Source organism: Zootoca vivipara, chromosome 11 (assembly GCF_965207765.1).
Source record: "Zootoca vivipara chromosome 11, rZooViv2.hap1.1, whole genome shotgun sequence".
Taxonomy (NCBI): Eukaryota; Metazoa; Chordata; class Lepidosauria; order Squamata; family Lacertidae; genus Zootoca; species Zootoca vivipara.
In genome coordinates, this window is record NC_142594.1 from 47,158,028 (window position 1) to 47,175,843 (window position 17,816).

The following is a 17,816-nucleotide window of genomic DNA, read 5'->3' on the forward strand; positions in this document are numbered from 1 at the left end:
GAAGAAGTTGTTCATTTCTAAATAAAGGAACCCAAATAGTTTTAGTTTATAAATATTTATTTACAGTCTGCTTATATACAAATGTACATACAGCATTTCCACCCTATAATTGTTCAAAGATGGATCACAAGATAATGATAATATTAAAATTAGACAACTGGGGGAACTGCAACAAAATCTTGTCCAAGTTGGAACTAAAAATTCCCATTGATCTCAGAATTTCTATGGATCTCTCAAACATTTCCAGGTTCTCACTGAAATTCGTCTTTCAGAATTACTTTTTAAATGAAACTTAGATTTGAAGTCTTGCTCATTTAATTTTAAGGCACTACCATTTAATACCAAGGTGCCAAAGTTATTACTTTTACTCTCACCCCTGAAAAAAAACCTTACTTCTATAATTTCTATAATGTTGTTGCTGTTTTAAATGGAATTAGGGAACCATAGTTTTCATGCCCAAATTGTTACATAGTGAGACCTGAAATAGGAAAGGGAAACGGGGGCAGATGGGATATGGAGAAGAACTTACGAGGTCTGAGCAACAGATCTTGCTCCAGCTTGCCTCCTAGCCTGGGCATAGCCAGGATTTATGTTGTGGGGGGGGGGCAGAGGGAGAACCTCAGTGAGTTAAGTATTTTTATTGATTTACTTGATTTAAGGGGGCAGCTGCCCCCCCACCCCCCTTTTGGCCATGCCCATGCCTCCTAGGTCCAGTTCTAAACCCCCGCTTAATCAGGATTTCTTTTTAAAGTTTGGTTCCTGCCAGAGGAGTCAAATCAGCTCTAATCCAAGTTTTCAATCTCACCTGCCTTCTGGAATGAATTATCTGTTAGCCGGGCTACCACCCACAAGATCAACACAAAAGGAACAATACTAGAATAATAAATTGTTTTATAGGGCCTTCACATCAGGGAAGAATTCACCCTTTATAGAGCTCTCAACAACCATTTCAAGCGCTACACTCCAAAGCAGCCTTTACTAACTGGGTGCCCTCCAAAGATGGTTGGACTACAACTCCCATCAGCCCTGGTTTGTAGCACGGAGGGTGCCATGTTGGTAAAGGCTGCTCCTGGCCAGCCTAAGCTGGGTGGCCATACTCATCTCCAGCACCACCCAATTCCATCTTCAATTCCATCAGAAGCAAATCGCCCCACCAGGCTCAATCTGGGCATTGAGATTCAGGGCACGCTCAGGATTTGGGAAGGGAGGGGGGGTAACTTGGAGGGCATGTCACACAAGGTCGTGTGACTATACAACGTGGATTTCCCCAGCGCTGCCTTGAATCCCGTCTGCTCCAGCTGGTTTCCAATGGCCGAGCTCTGGTTTCATGACTGAGAATGTGATGAGGAGATTAAAAAAACCAAAGCGTTCCAGGCAGGGGAGGTTCTCTGAGCTGCCATCTCTGTTTGCAAAAAGTATGATCCCGGAGATTGGAATGCAAAAGAGGCGAGCTGCCCCCCCCCCCCAACAAGGCCTGAATGACTGTCAAGAGGCGATAGGCACCATATAAGAGACAAGACAGATCGTGGGGGCTGGTGGGGGTGAAGAGACTGAAAGCAAACTCCTCCATTTCAATTTCAAATACACATCTTGAGTGTTTGGGAAAAGGGTCTTGGTCTGTGCAAATAGCTCTTGGAAGGCCCTTTGGTGGGGAGGCAGGGTTGTGTAGGGTCTTCTTTTTGCAAAAGTATGCGTGTGTGAATTGGCATAGAGGCCCCCCCCACACCTGAACAAATAGGGGGCCTGGGGGGGCCAGGGTGGAGTGTTGGAAGTGTCCTCTCTTCTGAGAGTGCCTCCCTTTTATTGCACAGATCAGAATGACAATGCTGGCCTTTTATTGGATTTTAATTAGAGAACCCAAATAAGGGCCTGCTCAAAGAAGCAGATTTTCACACCTCCGCCAGCTTGCTGGCATGTTTACTGAGTTGCTACACAACTGGACCTATTCATCAGGCCCCTCTGAGTGTGCAAATAAAGCCTAGGCTGAAGAAGCCAGGACTTTGGGGGGGAACGGGTGGCTGGCGGGGAGCGGTGGGGAGGGTGGTTGTCTGAAGGTGTCAGGGACTTTTCTTTCCGCCTCCTTGCAAAGGGCTTCCTTGCCTCTTCGTTGGCATGTCCCCCTTTCCGAAGATTTCTGTTCGCTTCCTTCCCCACCCTCCGCTCCCAAGCCGGGGAGATAAAATTGTTAGCTGATCAATACCAATCTGTTTTGTTTTGTTTTTCCTATTTTACCCCTTCCTGAGAAAAGGCATTAGGAAAGGTTCCAAGGGTTGATTTCGAAATGTAATTGCTCAGCCGGCTAGCCACAGAGGGAGGGAGCCACTAGCTGCCCTGACCCAGCCTGCTTTTAGGAGGAAATTTGCTCTGGAAATAGCCCACTCAGGAAGGAAGAGGGAACTTGAAAGACAGAGAAGGCAGATGGGTTTCAACATCCTGGCTCCATTGTAACCCATCATGGCACTTGACTTCAGCCAGCTCACGCAGCTTATTTTGCAAAACCTCTTGATGTCGGAGGGTGGGACCGTGAGGTAATTTTAGATACTGGACCGAATGGTCATATGGGGAATCCTTGGCAAAATGTATCTGGGAATCTTTCCCTAGTGCATCTGAGCGCCTTCCTTCTCACTCAGAGTGAGGCTCTGCACACCCTACACCTGATGTTGAGGTGGGGCAGGACACCCTTCAGATGTTGTTGGACTCCAGCTCCCATCATCCCTGACCATGGACCATGCTGCCTGGTGGTGATGGGAGTTGGGGTACAACATTAGAGGGCCCCATCTTGGCTACCCTTGGGGTAGGAAGACTTGTACTCATTATCTACCATGATATCTCATGTCTGGAAAGTATGGCAGAAGAAGGACTCAGTTCTACTTTTTCCTTTTGAGAGAAAGCTGTGAGGGAAGCTTATGCCCACATCCTGCCTTCTGGTGCCATTTTCTGAGAGTCTGGGGTGTCCAGCAATCTTCAGAAGGGTCTTCTTAGCCCACCCTTTGAAACTCTTTGTTGAATTCCAAATTTGTACCAGTTTAACTGCAACAGAGGATGGTGAGAATTATAGTTTTATGGGGGTGCTTGATAGTTCTCTAATTGATACCCTTAGTAGCCATCCCTCTTCCCCTTTCTGACTCACCAAGATTTCTGGGGAGATGGAGTAGTCAGTCTAAGACTGCAACACTATGCACACTTACATGGAAACAAAGCTGGTCCAGGAAACTAAAGCCACAATCTTTCGTTTCAAGTTCCAAATCTGCCTGCTTCCCTCCCCTTTAATATTTTTCTGTAGTTTGGATGCACGTGCAAAGTGCAATTCTGGTAAGAACCAAACTACCTGCAACCACGTGCAATTTTTATATAGATTTGTGACAATGTCACAAATGTGACAGGTATCTCAAGTCCTTCAGATACCTACTGAGAGTGGTGCCCCTTCCCTGGAAATAAGCCCCACTGAACACCGTTTATATCTATTGGTTTATTAAATTTGTGACTCACTTCCCACAACAAAAAGTCCCGAAGCAATTTACAACGCCGTACAACTTGCTTGTGAGTAAACACCTACAGGACCGCACTGTTTGTCTTTGGTGTAGAAAGGTTGCTGCTTCTATGGCATTCAAGGATGATGGTCCAGTTCTTAGGGTATTAAGCAACCTTTGAGTCTTTCATTCCAGTTGACTGAGAAAAGGCCTGGCAGCTGCTAACTGTTCCTGAGGCTCCCTTCTGGTGCCAGGCTCCCACCTTCCTTCATCTATCTAAACCAGTTAACCCACTTAGCCAAGAGCAGTTTTAAACATGGCAATGAAGCTGGAACCCAGATCTCCTTGGATGGAATGTTCTGACTTGTGAGATGACTCCAATTAGATTGCCAGCAGACAGGCTGATCCAGGTGGTTCTGAAAATAAAGCTTCTCTCAAGTGGTGTGTTTCAACCAGTGGCTACTTGGTTGTGCCAAAGCTTATGCAGAAAATGTGGCTTTGGAGCTGGGTTTTTTGAAGTAGGAGAGACAGGCACAGAGGTGTTTCGGAAGGCAGTTCCAGGAATAGGAAGTGTTTATGGCACCAGATACATTAAAGTTATCATCCTGTGGTGGCCTTTCAAAGATCCACATCCTGGTATCTCTATGTCATGGGGGAAACACTTGTTTCCAAACAAGTGTGTTTGGGATCATGGCGTGGTTTTTATGTTCTTTCTTGTCCAACTCTTGCAACAAGCTGAGTGTTGACTTTGAAGTAGGGAGGCTTGCTGAGTTCAAATCCTTTTTCATCCATGAACTCTCTGTGTACCCTTGAGGAAGTTCCTCATTCATAAAACTGTAGTATCTGTCACCTTCCTTGAAGATCTGCTTTGACCATGAATAATTACTAAGGAGAACTTGTGATGGACTATTATTACTACCTTATTATTCCTGGTCCTATGGATGCTAAGGAATTTTTATTTTATTTTTAATGTTGTAAAACTGGCCCATGTGAACTATGCTGATCCAAAGCAAAGCTATATTGAGGGCACAAGGTTAAGTATCTCCTCCAAGTTTTCTAAGGAACAGGGATTCCATCTCACAATCCCTGGGGGGGGGTGCTGTGTCCTCCGTGAGAGAGTAGCTTGACCCTGGGTGAATTTGGGGTGTCTATAAGCAAGAGAAAGTCCTCAAAGGTTTTTTGATCTGAATACAAGTATTCAGCAAGAAACAAAAAACCCACATCTGAATCTGAATTTGAAAACTGCTCCTTGTTTGAACTTGAAAAGCATTTGTTTGAGCTCTGATGTTTAACTTCCTGGGTAGAGCCAGAGACCCACCCGATATGTTTGGATTCTTTGGAGAAAGGTGTTAAATTGTTTCAGGCAATAAATATGTCCAAGGAAGTTGGTCTATTACAGTAGACATGGTATTGGCTGATGTTTATGAGAAGGAATTGAGGCTTCAGGTTCTGGGAGAGACAGAAGACTCTTTTATTTTCTTTGTTCTCCTGCCCTTCAGCATTGTCCTGGCTGAAAGAGAATCAGCTCAAGACGAAACACAGTCAGTTTAGCTTGGGCCTGGCCTTATGTTACAAGAGAGTGAAAAAGCTCATGTCCAGGCAAAATGCAAGAACATTCAGTCAAAAATCCCTGATCCAAAGATCTTACAGTCTTGATTTGGTGATGCAGGCTTGGGGTTGGGTGAAGGACAGCTCACAAAATGACAGGCCCAGGATAAGTGGTCTCTTTATTTCAGGGATGAGCAGGAAGAAATCTTGGCGTGCACACCTTTTAGTGGCTGCATTCATCTTCTATCAGCTGAGATATGCCTGTTCAAACTGGGCCAGTAATGAGTCAAATTAAAAGTGTGCTGACATGGGACCTGTGAAGCCATTAGGAGGACCACGGATTTTGTCTGCTGTTTGAAGCAAATCCGAGGGCACAAGGTCCCTCTTCTCCCTGGCAACTGCGTTTCCATAGTAACAGAGTTTCAGTGGCTACTGCAGAGTACAGCTCCCGAGTTTTATACTGCCCCTACATTATTCCAGCAACAGTTGCACAGGTTTTATGTACATATATATATGCTTATAAAATTTATCGCTCTTACACACACACACACACACACACACACACACACACAGAAAAACACACACAAACACAATGTAAGGGTTGTATTCTGCTAAGTCCTACTCACTGTAGAACCATTGACATGACTTAACATGTCTATTGACTTCAGTGGGTCCTTAAGTGTAGGCGGTGCTCATGGATTTGCTTGCTTTGGAAGAAACAGAAATATGAGCCCCTACAGTCAGTGTTTTTACTGCACCTGCCACACAGCTGCACTCAATGCCTGATGCAATGATGATGATAATTTATATCTAGCAGATATATCTGATAGAGATGGCAAAATGACCCTAGGGTGAGAGTTGCCTCGCTGAGGTCAATTGGCCACACCTTTTTGCTCTTTTAAGACATTAAAGGCAACGGTAAAGGGACCCCTGACCATTAGGTCCAGTCGTGACCGACTCTGGGGTTGCGCGCTCATCTCGCATTATTGGCCGAGGGAGCCGGCGTACAGCTTCCAGGTCATGTGGCCAGCATGACAAAGCCGCTTCTGGTGAACCAGAGCAGCGCACGGAAACGCCGTTTTCCTTCCCATTGTAGTGGTACCTACTTGCACTTTGATGTGCTTTTGAACTGTTAGGTTGGCAGGAGCTGGGACCGAGCAACGGGAGCTCACCCCGTCGCAGGGATTCGAACTGCCGACCTTCTGATCGGCAAGCCCTAGGCTCTGTGGTTTAACCCACAGCGCCACCTGCAGAGTGGCAAAAGAATGTTTAGACTTTATTTTTGAAAGAAGCTGTCTTTTCTCCCAAGTATGGTAAGTTCTAATTTTACACACAAACAGGATCATTGCTTGGTACTTAAAAACTCAGGGCCCATGATCCAAATTTGCATCAATTTTGCATATGCTGCTTTTAGCAGAACTGGAGCCCTAATCTGCAACGGTCAGCCCTCTATCTTGAAGAGCGATCAGAAGATGGTCAATTTGAAGGACTGTCTGTTGCATAGATAGAGGTCCATCAGAAGGGAGACTTGCAAGGGTCTTTAAATTGTCCCATCAACAATTTCAGCACCTGGACGACAGACTAAGCAGGGATGGAAGTCACCTGTCCTTGTGCAAATTTTACACCCGTTGGTGTCTTCATTTCTTGTGCTGGCAAATCTCCTCTTCTTTGGTAATGTGTAAATGGCCACCCTAGCAACTTTATATGCATAGGATTGGATCTGGAATTAAATATACAAATAATAATAAAAATTATTACCAAAACCAAAGCAAAATAAATCACAGAGACAAAGACAGAACCACAAATGTATGAATTATATTTTCACAGTACAGATTTAGCTGATGGAGAAGAGTAGGAGGCACGTATTTAAAGTATGAGTTGTTCTGAAGAATGAATAGCACATTTATTTGTTTTTTATCCTCCTGCCACATCAATCCTCCCTCCCAAATTTCCTTGATTCCAAGAGTCACCCATGTATATTATCCGCCACGGGAAGTATGGCAGCAGTATAGTTTTCTTTGTTGGGCACTGGAAAGACAAACATGAGTCTTGTGCAAAACCGTGTGTGTGTTTGTGTGTGTGTGTAAGTATTGGACAGCAAACAGTTGAATAGTCTTCTATTGGAGTCGATAGAAGGGGTTTCTTTAAAGCCTAATTGCAGCAGGGTGGGGTTTCAAAGTAGGCCGCAGCTAGTGGGGAAGTGCTTGAAAAAAGTGTTCTGTTAGCTACAAAAGAAGGCTAAGGAATGTTCAGAAACAAGCACACAGCCCAAATGTGGTGTGGTGGTTAGAGTGTTGGACTAGGACCTGGGAGACCAGGGTTCAAATCCTCACTCAGTCATGAAGCTCACTGGGTGATCTTGGGCCCATCACTTTCTCTTAGGCTACCCTACCTCAAAGGGTTGCTGTGAGGGGAAAATGGGGAGCGGGGAAACCATGTGTGCCACCTTTGAAGAAAGGTGGAATAGAATTCTAATGAAGTTTTTAAAATTTGTGACATAACAGTTTTTGTTTAAAGATGAGGGCTTCATTTTAGAATTGGAACATTTCTGGTTTAAAAAAACAACAATAATAATCAGCGGCAACTGATGCCCTTGATATTGTTCCAAACATTACCCACTTGGCAGACCAAGCAGCACCCACACAAATGTTTCCTTGGCTCAGGGTGGATTTTTCAAGATCACTATCTACATGCTTGAAGTGTTCATGGAAATTAAAAAAAATCCCCTTTTGATTTCTGTGAGTGGCATTCAGCTCTATTTTGCTCAGTGTAGACCTGTTGAAATTCATAGACCTACCTTAGTCATGTTCATTCATTTCAGAGGGTTTAGTTCAGGCATAGGCAAACTCAGCCCCCCAGATGTGTTGGGACTACAATTCCCATCATCCCTGACCACTGGTCCTGTTAGCTAGGGATCATGGGAGTTGTAGTCCCAAAACATCTGGAGGGCCAAGTTTGCCAATGCCTGGTTTAGTTGAATAGCTCCTTATGATTGTGAGCATGGCAGGGTGCTTATAGGGGTGTGAGGATAAGGTGGAAGGCTAACTAGAGGGGGGCACTTTTCCATTAGCAAAAGATGGAATGCATGGCTCAGAAAAAGGATACATTTGCCCATTCATATGTATAGATTCACATTTAGAAAGCATTGTTAAAGCTGAAATATAGCCACAACACATGACACCACCACGATCAGATACCTGTGTGTCTGATAACAATTACTAGGCATTTTGCATCTTCTCTCCCTTTTTACAGTTCTTGATGGACTTGAAACTGAAAACTCTAAAAAAGAGTTGTAGGGCACATGTTCACCTGGTGTTTCCTTTTGACTAGATTGCAGTTAAATCAGCTTGGGATCCAGAGCTAATTCAGCCCCTCCTCCTCCTCCTCTCAGAATGACCCGTGGGTTTTTTTAGGTGGGGAGGTTCTTCCAGTGCCCCTCCTGCCTTCCAGCCCGCCATAAGGGAGTCTGGATTGCTCTGACCCTCCTGAGTTGAGATATATAGGGATGGCGGCTAACAGATTGAGGTTGAATCCTGACAAGACAGAAGTACTGTTTGTGGGGGACAGGAGGCGGGCAGGTGTGGAGGACTCCTTGGTCCTGAGTGGAGTAATTGTGCCCCTGAAGGACCAGGTGTGCAGCCTGGGAGTCATTTTGGACTCACAGCTCTCCATGGAGGCGCAGGTCAATTCTGTGTCCAGGGCGGCTGTCTATCAGCTCCATCTGGTACGCAGGCTGAGACCCTACCTGCCTGCAGCCTGTCTCGCCAGAGTGGTGCATGCTCTAGTTATCTCCCGCTTGGACTACTGCAATGCGCTCTACGTGGGGCTACCTTTGAAGGTCACCAGGAAACTACAACTAATCCAGAATGCGGCCGCTAGACTGGTGACTGGGAGCGGCTGCCGAGACCACATAACACCGGTCTTGAAAGACCTACATTGGCTCCCAGTACGTTTCCGAGCACAATTCAAAGTGTTGGTGCTGACCTCTAAAGCCCTAAATGGCCTCGGCCCAGTATACCTGAAGGAGTGTCTCCACCCCATTGTTCTGCCCAGACACTGAGGTCCAGCGCCGAGGGCCTTCTGGCGGTTCCCTCGTTGCGAGAAGCCAAGTTGCAGGGAACCAGGCAGAGGGCCTTCTCGGTAGTGGCACCCGCCCTGTGGAATGCCCTCCCATCAGATGTCAAAGAGAAAAACAACTACCAGATTTTTGGAAGACATCTGAAGGCAGCCCTGTTTTGATGTTTAATAGATTATTGTATTGTGTTTTTCTGTTGGAAGCCGCCCAGAGTGGCTGGGGTATAAATATTATTATTATTATTATTATTATTATTATTATTATTATTATTTCACTGTGAAGGAATATGTTCATTATATAACTAGGTTAAACCTTAAGAATATAAAAACTGACCTATTCAATGTACATGTTTCTGATTATAATTTTTAAAAATGCACAGAGCAAGGCAGACAATGTTAAGCATTGTGCTGTTGTTGTTAAGACATTTTAAAATATAAGTTCAGTCAACAAATTCCGGTCACTCGGGGCCTGTTTTTGATATGATTCACCATATCCATTCACATGCAACTCTTAATTCAATGATAATAAAATATTAAACGGTGTGTGTGTGTGTGTGTGTGTGTGTGTGTGTGTGTGTGATAAATGGATCTCTGAACTTAGAGGAGTTGAAACCCTGTCTATAAACTATAGCTTAAGTGAGCTGATTTTAAGACTCTGGACTTAATGCTTATGTACAGACCCCAACCCCTTCCGTTTGATGTGTTTTCCTTCACTTAGTGAACTCAAAAATGTGGTGAGTCCTGCTCTCCTACTGAGGAGGGCTCAGGACTTCTGCCTCACGATTGTTCCCTGACAGCACCATTGCGTAGAAATGTGGCAACCCAGCCTTAGAAGCACAGCTGGATTTAGGTTTAATGAGGCCCTAAGCTACTGAAGGTAATGGGGCCCTTTATATGCCCAGCTGTCCTTGGTCAACATCAACAACAAATTGTCTCTGTTTTTTTGTGTTGAATATATGCTATATGGTAATTTATGGACCTAATAGGTATCTAAAACCATTTGCACATAACAAAATATGTATTTTATCAAAGTAATTGTTGAAAAGTCCATGGAGAATGTAGGCACCCTATAAATAGAAATGAGCAAACCAGTGATATTTTAGGGAGCAGGCTAGCAGGCGGGGCCCAGGACTTACATCAGGCATAGGCAGCCTTGGCTCTCCAGATGTTTTGGAACTACAACTCCCATGACCCCTGACCACTGGCCCAGTTAGCTAGGGATCATGGGAGTTGTAGTTCCAAAACATCTGCAGAGCCAAGGCTGCCTATGCCTGACTTACATCGTAGGAGCCTACACAACACAAAACACTGTTGCTTTATGTAGGTTTTTATTTTATTTGTTTTTTATCTTATATTTTGGAAATGTACATCCAGGTTCGTTTTTTCTTTAAATTTTTGGGGGCCCCAAGCTTAGCTGCAGAGTACCCCGATTTTTGCGGGAAACCCCCGGATTTTAATCCGTTTCCCACTGGTCTCCTGAAAGGAGAAAAATCCCGGAAATCCCCCAGATTTCCTACCTGCCAGGGAGCCTCCATTTTGGGTGCTGCTTTGCCTATGTGTGGGCACCGGAAATAGGGCAGAGCGACACCGGAAGTCACTTCTATGCATGCCCAGCGGCCATCTTGGTGGTGGCCGCATAGCGGCGGCCACCACCAAGATGGCCGCCGCCATGCGGCCACCACCAAGATGGCCACCGGGCATGTGTAGAAGCGACTTCCGGTGCCGCTCTGCCCTATTTCCAGTGCCCACACATGTTCAGAGGCCCCAGAAGTTGCTTCTACGCAACTTCCGGTGCCGCACCGCTGCTGATCCCGCATTTTTCAGCGGGAGACTTGGCAGGTATGCCCCCAAGAGAGTGGGGCCTTAAGTATAGCTTGTTTAGCTTATACGTAAGTCCAGCACTGTTTAGAAGGACAGCTGGTTTCACATCCTTGAGTTCAAGCCTGGGATAGGAAAGAAATCCAGTTCCCTTTACATTTAAGTTGCCTTCAGCACTGAAATGCAGCCATCCTTAGAAATGTTTACTTCCCTGAATTTTGCAATGCAGTTCTTCAACCCAAAAATGTGCCTACGAAGGGCATATATGAAAGAGTTGCTAAAATTGGGGGAATATAAACATTTTCAAAATGTTATCAACAGGGACAACTGCACCCAAAGATATGAACGCTTAAATGCTGGCTAATTTCCACGAGTTACGAACTGCAGCAGAAACGAGCTGAGCTTAAGAGTGGAAAAACAAGAGACATCAATGAAGCCAAACTTGACAGGTCCACCCTCCCATCCCGAGTGAAAGCCAATCTGTGTCCCCATCGCACACCTTACAAGCCCGGGGCAGGTGTCTCGAATGTGCGAACTTTAAAGACAAAGGGAAAAGGGCAACGCTGCCTTGGGTGGGGTTCCCCTCCCTCCCCCTGCTTTTCATTGTAATCACTTGTGTGAGTAGCATCTGGGCAGCTGAGAAAGGAAGAAGAAGGGGGAGCCCCTTAACACTTTCCCTGCTCCTTCTTTCATTCCACTGTGATGCGTGCTAACTTCATAGGTAAGGGAGCAGGTGTACAAACATGCACGGGTGGGAAAGGAACAAGGCGGGAGGGAGATTAGATTTCAAAGCTTCCTAGCCTGTCCTGGGAAGGAGGCAGGCATGTTTTGCTAGAAACTCCTCGTCTGGCATTATAATGCACCTCCACTCAGCCCAGCATTGTTGCCAACGGTAGGGATTTTCCCAGCATTTAATCTTTAATTATTATTATTTTTTTAAAAAAAAGTCGTAGTTGCGAGGCTCAGAGCTACACTCTTGAATCTGGAAGCTGGTCTCCTCACCCCAGATACGCAGACGTAGACCGTGGCTATTCCGACCCATTTAATTTAGCTGGTGATTTAGCATTTAGCCTGTTCCGCTGTACCAGTGAGGATAAAAGCAGTAAGGGCTGTGGTTGTGAGAAATGACGGCAGCAAGCTCTGAGAATCAGTAATGTGGCCGCAGCTGGGATTTTCCCAGTCTCACCTAGGCACGGAGCATTTAAATACAAAAAGGACAGGCAGGAAATAATCAACCTGAGATATTTAATATCTATGTCCAGTGGAGAGGAGACAAGGCTTTCCTTACGCACGTTCCAAGCACTCCCTTCTTAATTATTCTTCTGGCATTCAAGGCAAGTTCCTGGGCTGATCCCTACTCAAATTAAGCCCTGGATTTTCCCTTGCACTTAGGAATGTATTAGAATCATAATTACAAGTAGTGATCTAGGAGCAGACATGGACCCGAGCCAGGAGGAGAGTGAGCTTTCCAGAAGCAGCTCCACTTTAGTGCCAGATTAGCAGCAAGGTGAATAAGCTGCAGGCCAAAGTGAAGGTATCGGCTTGCAGGGCCACCTGAAGGCCCATTTGCCCATCACTCTCCTGCTGCAGAGCAGAGGTCCCCCCAAAGGCTCCTGCACCTGTTATCTTGCACCCCCACACAGGGGATGCAATAGAAGCAGCACTGTGCATTTGTTGCAGTTACACAGAGCCTCCGCCCCAGCCACAAAAGGATGGCTGTGTTCTGCTGGAGGGGATTGAATGGCAATAATTGAATGGAAAGTCAGGGGCCATTTCCAGGAAGGGGTAGTGAAGGATGAGTCAGCCCAAGTCTCTTAGAGAGCTGCCAGAAAGCCGGCTTCAGGTTTGACGGGAGCCCTGAGCAAAACGGCAACAGTGGGGGATCCTGCTGCGTCAGTGTGTTGTGGTGGCAGCGCTTCAGGCAATGCTTGGCTGGATCTAGACATGTCAAAAAAGCGTTTCAGGAAAATGCGTTGTAAACCTCAAAGTGGGATATATCACGTTGGTGAAAGACGGACCCTCACAGCGCCATCTGGTGTCGCTGTGTTATAACGCATATAAAATGCTTTTTCTTTACTAATGTAGCTGAGTCCCTGGACCGCTGTATCTACCCACCCTTTGGACTTCCCCCAGTGCTCTAGTCTAGAGCACAGGTGGGGCACCTTTCCCACCAAGTGGTGTGTGGTACCAGGGGCAAAAGTGAGCTGAGCAGCCAGTGTATCTCTTCCCAGTGCACCACAGGCTGGTTTCTACACAAACTCTCTCTCTCACCCCTCTCTATCCTCCATCATCACCACCAGGAAACACTACTGAGTTCAAGGACACATTCCAGGCAACCACAAACACTCAAGGAGGGGGGAGGCAGGACTGACTAGAGGGAGAGAGTGTGGCTTGACCTCAGGGTCCTCCAGCCAGCAGTCAGCATTCTGTGGCCTCTGAGTATGCTTGGTCCTCATTTTTTAAAATATCTATTTTATTGATTTATCAGAAACAGAATTGTTGGGGTGTTTTTTTTTAAAAAACTCCCTCACTTTTTAGGGTTCCTTCCCTACAGAATTTATGTACTTCTGCAAATATTGGGTACCCCTCACCCCACAAGCCTGCTGATATTGCCCACTTGTGCATGGAAAGTTCCATTTTCGATTTGTAAGAATTGGCTTTCACAGCCTGAGCATCAGAAACTGTTGTTTCTGTCTTTGAGGGACAGAAAAGCTTGCAGGCAGGCTATCTTGTAGGAAGTATCTTCAGCTGTGCTTTGTTGCCATCTTGTTGAGTAATTTTTTTTTTGGTCTTAATGCTGTTGTTGTGCTTTATTTGAATATTTGTACCCTGTCTTGGGAAACTTTGCGTTGAAGGGCAGTTTAACAACAACAACAACATTATTATTATTCTCATTACCATCTTACTTTTAGAGAAGCCACAGTAGAATTAGTTCTGATGCTTCCAATGTTTATTTTAAATTGAGCCAAATTTGAGAGGGAACTATTGACTTTGGTGCACATTATATCAGAACAATTGGCTAGAGAGTTACAAAAGCCTGTGTGTCTCTTATAACCCTCTTCCTTGTAAATTCCACTGCAGGAACGGGGCTTGAGGGCCACACTTATTCCCGGGCAATTTTTCTGGGGCAACTTGCCAGTGGTGGTCAGAGGAGAGTTAAAAATGAATTCAGTGAATGTGAATTTTGCCTTTGTTTGGTAGGCTAGTTTCTACACAAGCTCTCTATCCTCGAGCAAAAATCATTAATGGGGATCAAGGACGCTTTCCAGCCAGGCAAAAACACCCAGGCAGAGTGTAAAGCAGCACCAGTGAGGTGTATGGCCTAGGGACAGCCCTGGTGGCTGGAGGGCTGCATCTGATCTCCAGTGGGCAAGGTTCGCCATGCTTTACAACATAATGCAAGAAGTTCTGCCGCCACACTGTACACCTCCCCACCCAATTCTAACATGACTGGCTGGGTGGGTTAGGGAAACACACAGGCAGGATGATGTCATGTTGCACCATGTGATGTCATAGAAATTGTGCGGAAGGAGGAGCTAGAGAGATACAGGGTGGCGGCAGTTTAGTATCCCTGATAACTCCAAGTTTCACTTGTGTTGTTGCTAGGAATTGCTTGTTGTCAGGCTTCCGGGAATCGGCTTCCTTCCCCGTGGCACCAAGAACGGCGGTGCTCCCAATTAAGAATCCCACCCCCTTCTGTCCCTATTAATCTACATCACTCCTACATCTTGTAATCTGAGCTTGTATCCTCTGTGCTTTCTGTTCTGCCGCTTTCTGAGCTCTCTGTGACTTTGGAGAAGGGTGTGTGTGAAAGCTGTCCAGAGAATCTGTTAACCCACTCTCTTGCAGTATTTATTCTCCTAGCTGTTCCCCATTTAATATTTCCCAGCTTCTGCCTTCTGAACTATGTCCCTCTGCAAACCACTGTTCCAAATCTATACTGTCCTCCTGCTCCTGGTAAGATTCAGGATCCAGATTTTGATAGGTCCCTGACAATTGTCTTGATTTGTTCTGTTTCTAGTTGGTGTCCTTGCTCTCTTCTAACACTCCTTCCCTTCTTCCCCACATCCAGAGAATTCAGTGGCGGCCAAATCAGGCGGTTGCTTCCCTGGATCGGCCTGGGTGAACCTGGAGCAAGGGGGCACCAAGCTGGTGAAGGACCTCCACCCTGGCGACCGGGTCCTGGCAGCCGACGTGCAAGGGCAGCTGCTCTACAGCGAGTTCCTCACCTTCCTGGACCGGGAGGAGCCTCCAGTTCGCAAGCTTTTCTACGTGATCGAGACCCGGCAGCCCCAGGCACGCCTCTTGCTCACGGCGGCTCACCTGCTTTTCGTGGCGCCGCCGCAGAACCATTCCAAGCCCCAGCCTGTTTTCGCCAGCCGCGTTCAGCCGGGGCAACGCGTCTACGTGCTGGGCAAAGGGAGCCAGACACTGTTGCAGGCCGAGGTGCACAGCGTGTCCCTGCGGGAAGAAGCCTTGGGTGCCTACGCCCCGCTCACTACTCAGGGCACTATCCTCATCAATCAGGTGCTGGCGTCGTGCTATGCGGTCATCGAGGAGCATAGCTGGGCCCACTGGGCGTTTGCCCCTTTCCGAGTCACTCACGCTCTCCTGGCGATGCTGTATCCCAGCGGCCTCTCCTCCCCGGTCCTTTTCCCAGCCGCTGCCCTGGACGACGCCCCAGCAGGAGTCCACTGGTATTCCCGCCTCCTCTACCACATTGGCCGCTGGGTATTGGATTCTGAGATGATACACCCACTGGGCATGGCCAGCTGAGGGGGACGGCTCTCCACACCCCACCTTGACCTGTCATAAGAACAGATAATCACCTTATGTAAACCTCTTGGTGTTGTGAGCCACTTGGAGCATGGTTTACCATGGGAAAGTGGCCTGCAAATGAACAATGATGATGATGAAAATAGTACAAAGGGGGGGGGGAGAAAACTAAGATGAAGAAAGAAAAAAAGAAAGAGAATGAAAGACTTTAAAACAATTATAATAATAGTAGGAAAGTCCAAAGTAGACTTTAAGGAGCAGGAAGAGCCCAGGAATATTTTTCCCCCCAGTTTAGTTGATAAATATATATATTTTTTATTTGATTTCTATTTTGTTGTCTGTTTGATTGTTTCGTTGTCCTCATCTCCTGGATATTTATTTGTTTGGTATTTTGAAATAGATGTTTTAAAGGATATGAACCCGACCTTCAAGAGCCTTAAATAGTTTCTTTGATAATTTATTATCATGTGAACTGTACACTCAACGGGGAGAAGAAAATTATTTTGCAAGGCCAAGCAAAAGTGCACAGAGTTCTATTTTTCTATGTGTGACACATGTCCAGACTTTCCAAAAGTAAAACTTCTGTCCCTCCCATCTGTACGTTGCTTTGCTCTTCTACAACAGCGAGTCCTGGAACAAACGAAAGACATACTACTCCATAGGGAGGGGGGGAGGGGTCCGTAAATTATATTTTTATACACAGAATTGTAAATTCAATTTTTTAGAGAGAGAGAGAGATCAATACTTAACAGTCACATTTCATTTTTTTTGAAATAGTGTAAAATATAAGAATATATTATTTTAATTTAAATAGTATCAAATGTAATGTCAGCTTCTGTATTGTTTCTAACTGTCTTTGGAAATATTTTGCTTTGTATAAAAGATAACAGCCACCCCTTTCAACCACACTCTTGGAACGCAAGACTGTTACACACACCTTAATTCATTTGCAAAACTCTGGGGAGGTGGGGAGAAGCTCTCTTATTTTTACCTTCAAAATCAAGAGGAAGAAATTTATGAGAAAATATTTTTTAAAAAGCGCACATGTTGGCTATTATGTGACAATGGAGAATAGTTTGTACAGAGGAGGGGGAAAAAAGGATGTTTTGCATTAATAAACTGATAAATAACCGCTGTCAATTTACTAAAATGTATTTTTGAATATTTTGTAATAGTTTTAATAGTTTTATAGAAATAAAATGTGCCATGCACAGTCTGGTTAGTATATAATAACAAAGGATTCCTGGTGGATCACATTGTTTTTTTCTTTTTAAACTGTTGTTGAGGTAGGAAAATGTGAATATCTGACATCATCATTCCAAGGGCTGCTGTATGGCCAAAGCTCTCTCGCTATTACGTAGTCACCTTCTCAAAAAACGTAGTCACCTTTGAACACTCCTGCGACCAATTTCAGAGCTGTGCTAAAATCTCTGATCTTTAGGTAACTGAGGGTGGATGAATCAGTCAATTTCAGTTCCTCTAAATTTCTGCAGCCATCTGCATTTTTTTATAAAAAAATTATAATTAAAAAGTCCTCATGAAGATCCATCAGTATTTTAGTGCAAATTAATTCAAATGTACACATTTTTATATGCAATTTTGACTAATATACACAAGCCGTTTCCTCTAGCACAATGCTTTCCCCCCTATATTATGCTCACTAATGTATCCCTTTGCACGCACACTTTTTATCCAAATACTGCATACATATTTTTGTACACATTGATTGGTTGGAGAACTGATTGGGAGATGTGTGAATTTCAAATAATTGTGTTTTGGTTACTATCAAGATGCAGGTATTGCCCTAGACTACGGGGTCTTCCATATTCTGCTGGACTCCAACTCCCATCATCCCTGGCTGGGGTGATGGAAGATGGAATCCAACAGCAACATCCGGAACAACAACATTATTATTATTATTATTATTATTATTATTATTATTATTATTATTATTATTATATTTATACCCCACCCATCTGGCTGGGTTTCCCCAGCCACTCTGGGCGGCTCCCAACAAAATATTAAAATACAGTAGTCTATCAAACATTAAAATCTTCCCTAAACAGGGCTGCCACTAAGGTCCCTAAATCTTATGGGCACCTAGAAGGAATTTGTCTTGTGGTTTGGCAG

General features: G+C 45.1%; 1 protein-coding gene across 1 annotated transcript in view; it reads left to right on the top strand.

The window, feature by feature from the left end:
• SHH (sonic hedgehog signaling molecule) overlaps nucleotides 1-15,896 on the top strand; it is a 31,677-nt gene extending 15,781 nt beyond the window's left edge. Inside the window, exon 3 of the mRNA XM_035129645.3 lies at nucleotides 14,983-15,896. Within this exon, the coding sequence (XP_034985536.3) occupies nucleotides 14,983-15,686 (704 nt within the window). The 3' untranslated portion in view covers nucleotides 15,687-15,896. The remainder of the gene's footprint in view (nucleotides 1-14,982) is intronic.
• The last annotated feature ends 1,920 nt before the right edge of the window (nucleotides 15,897-17,816 follow it).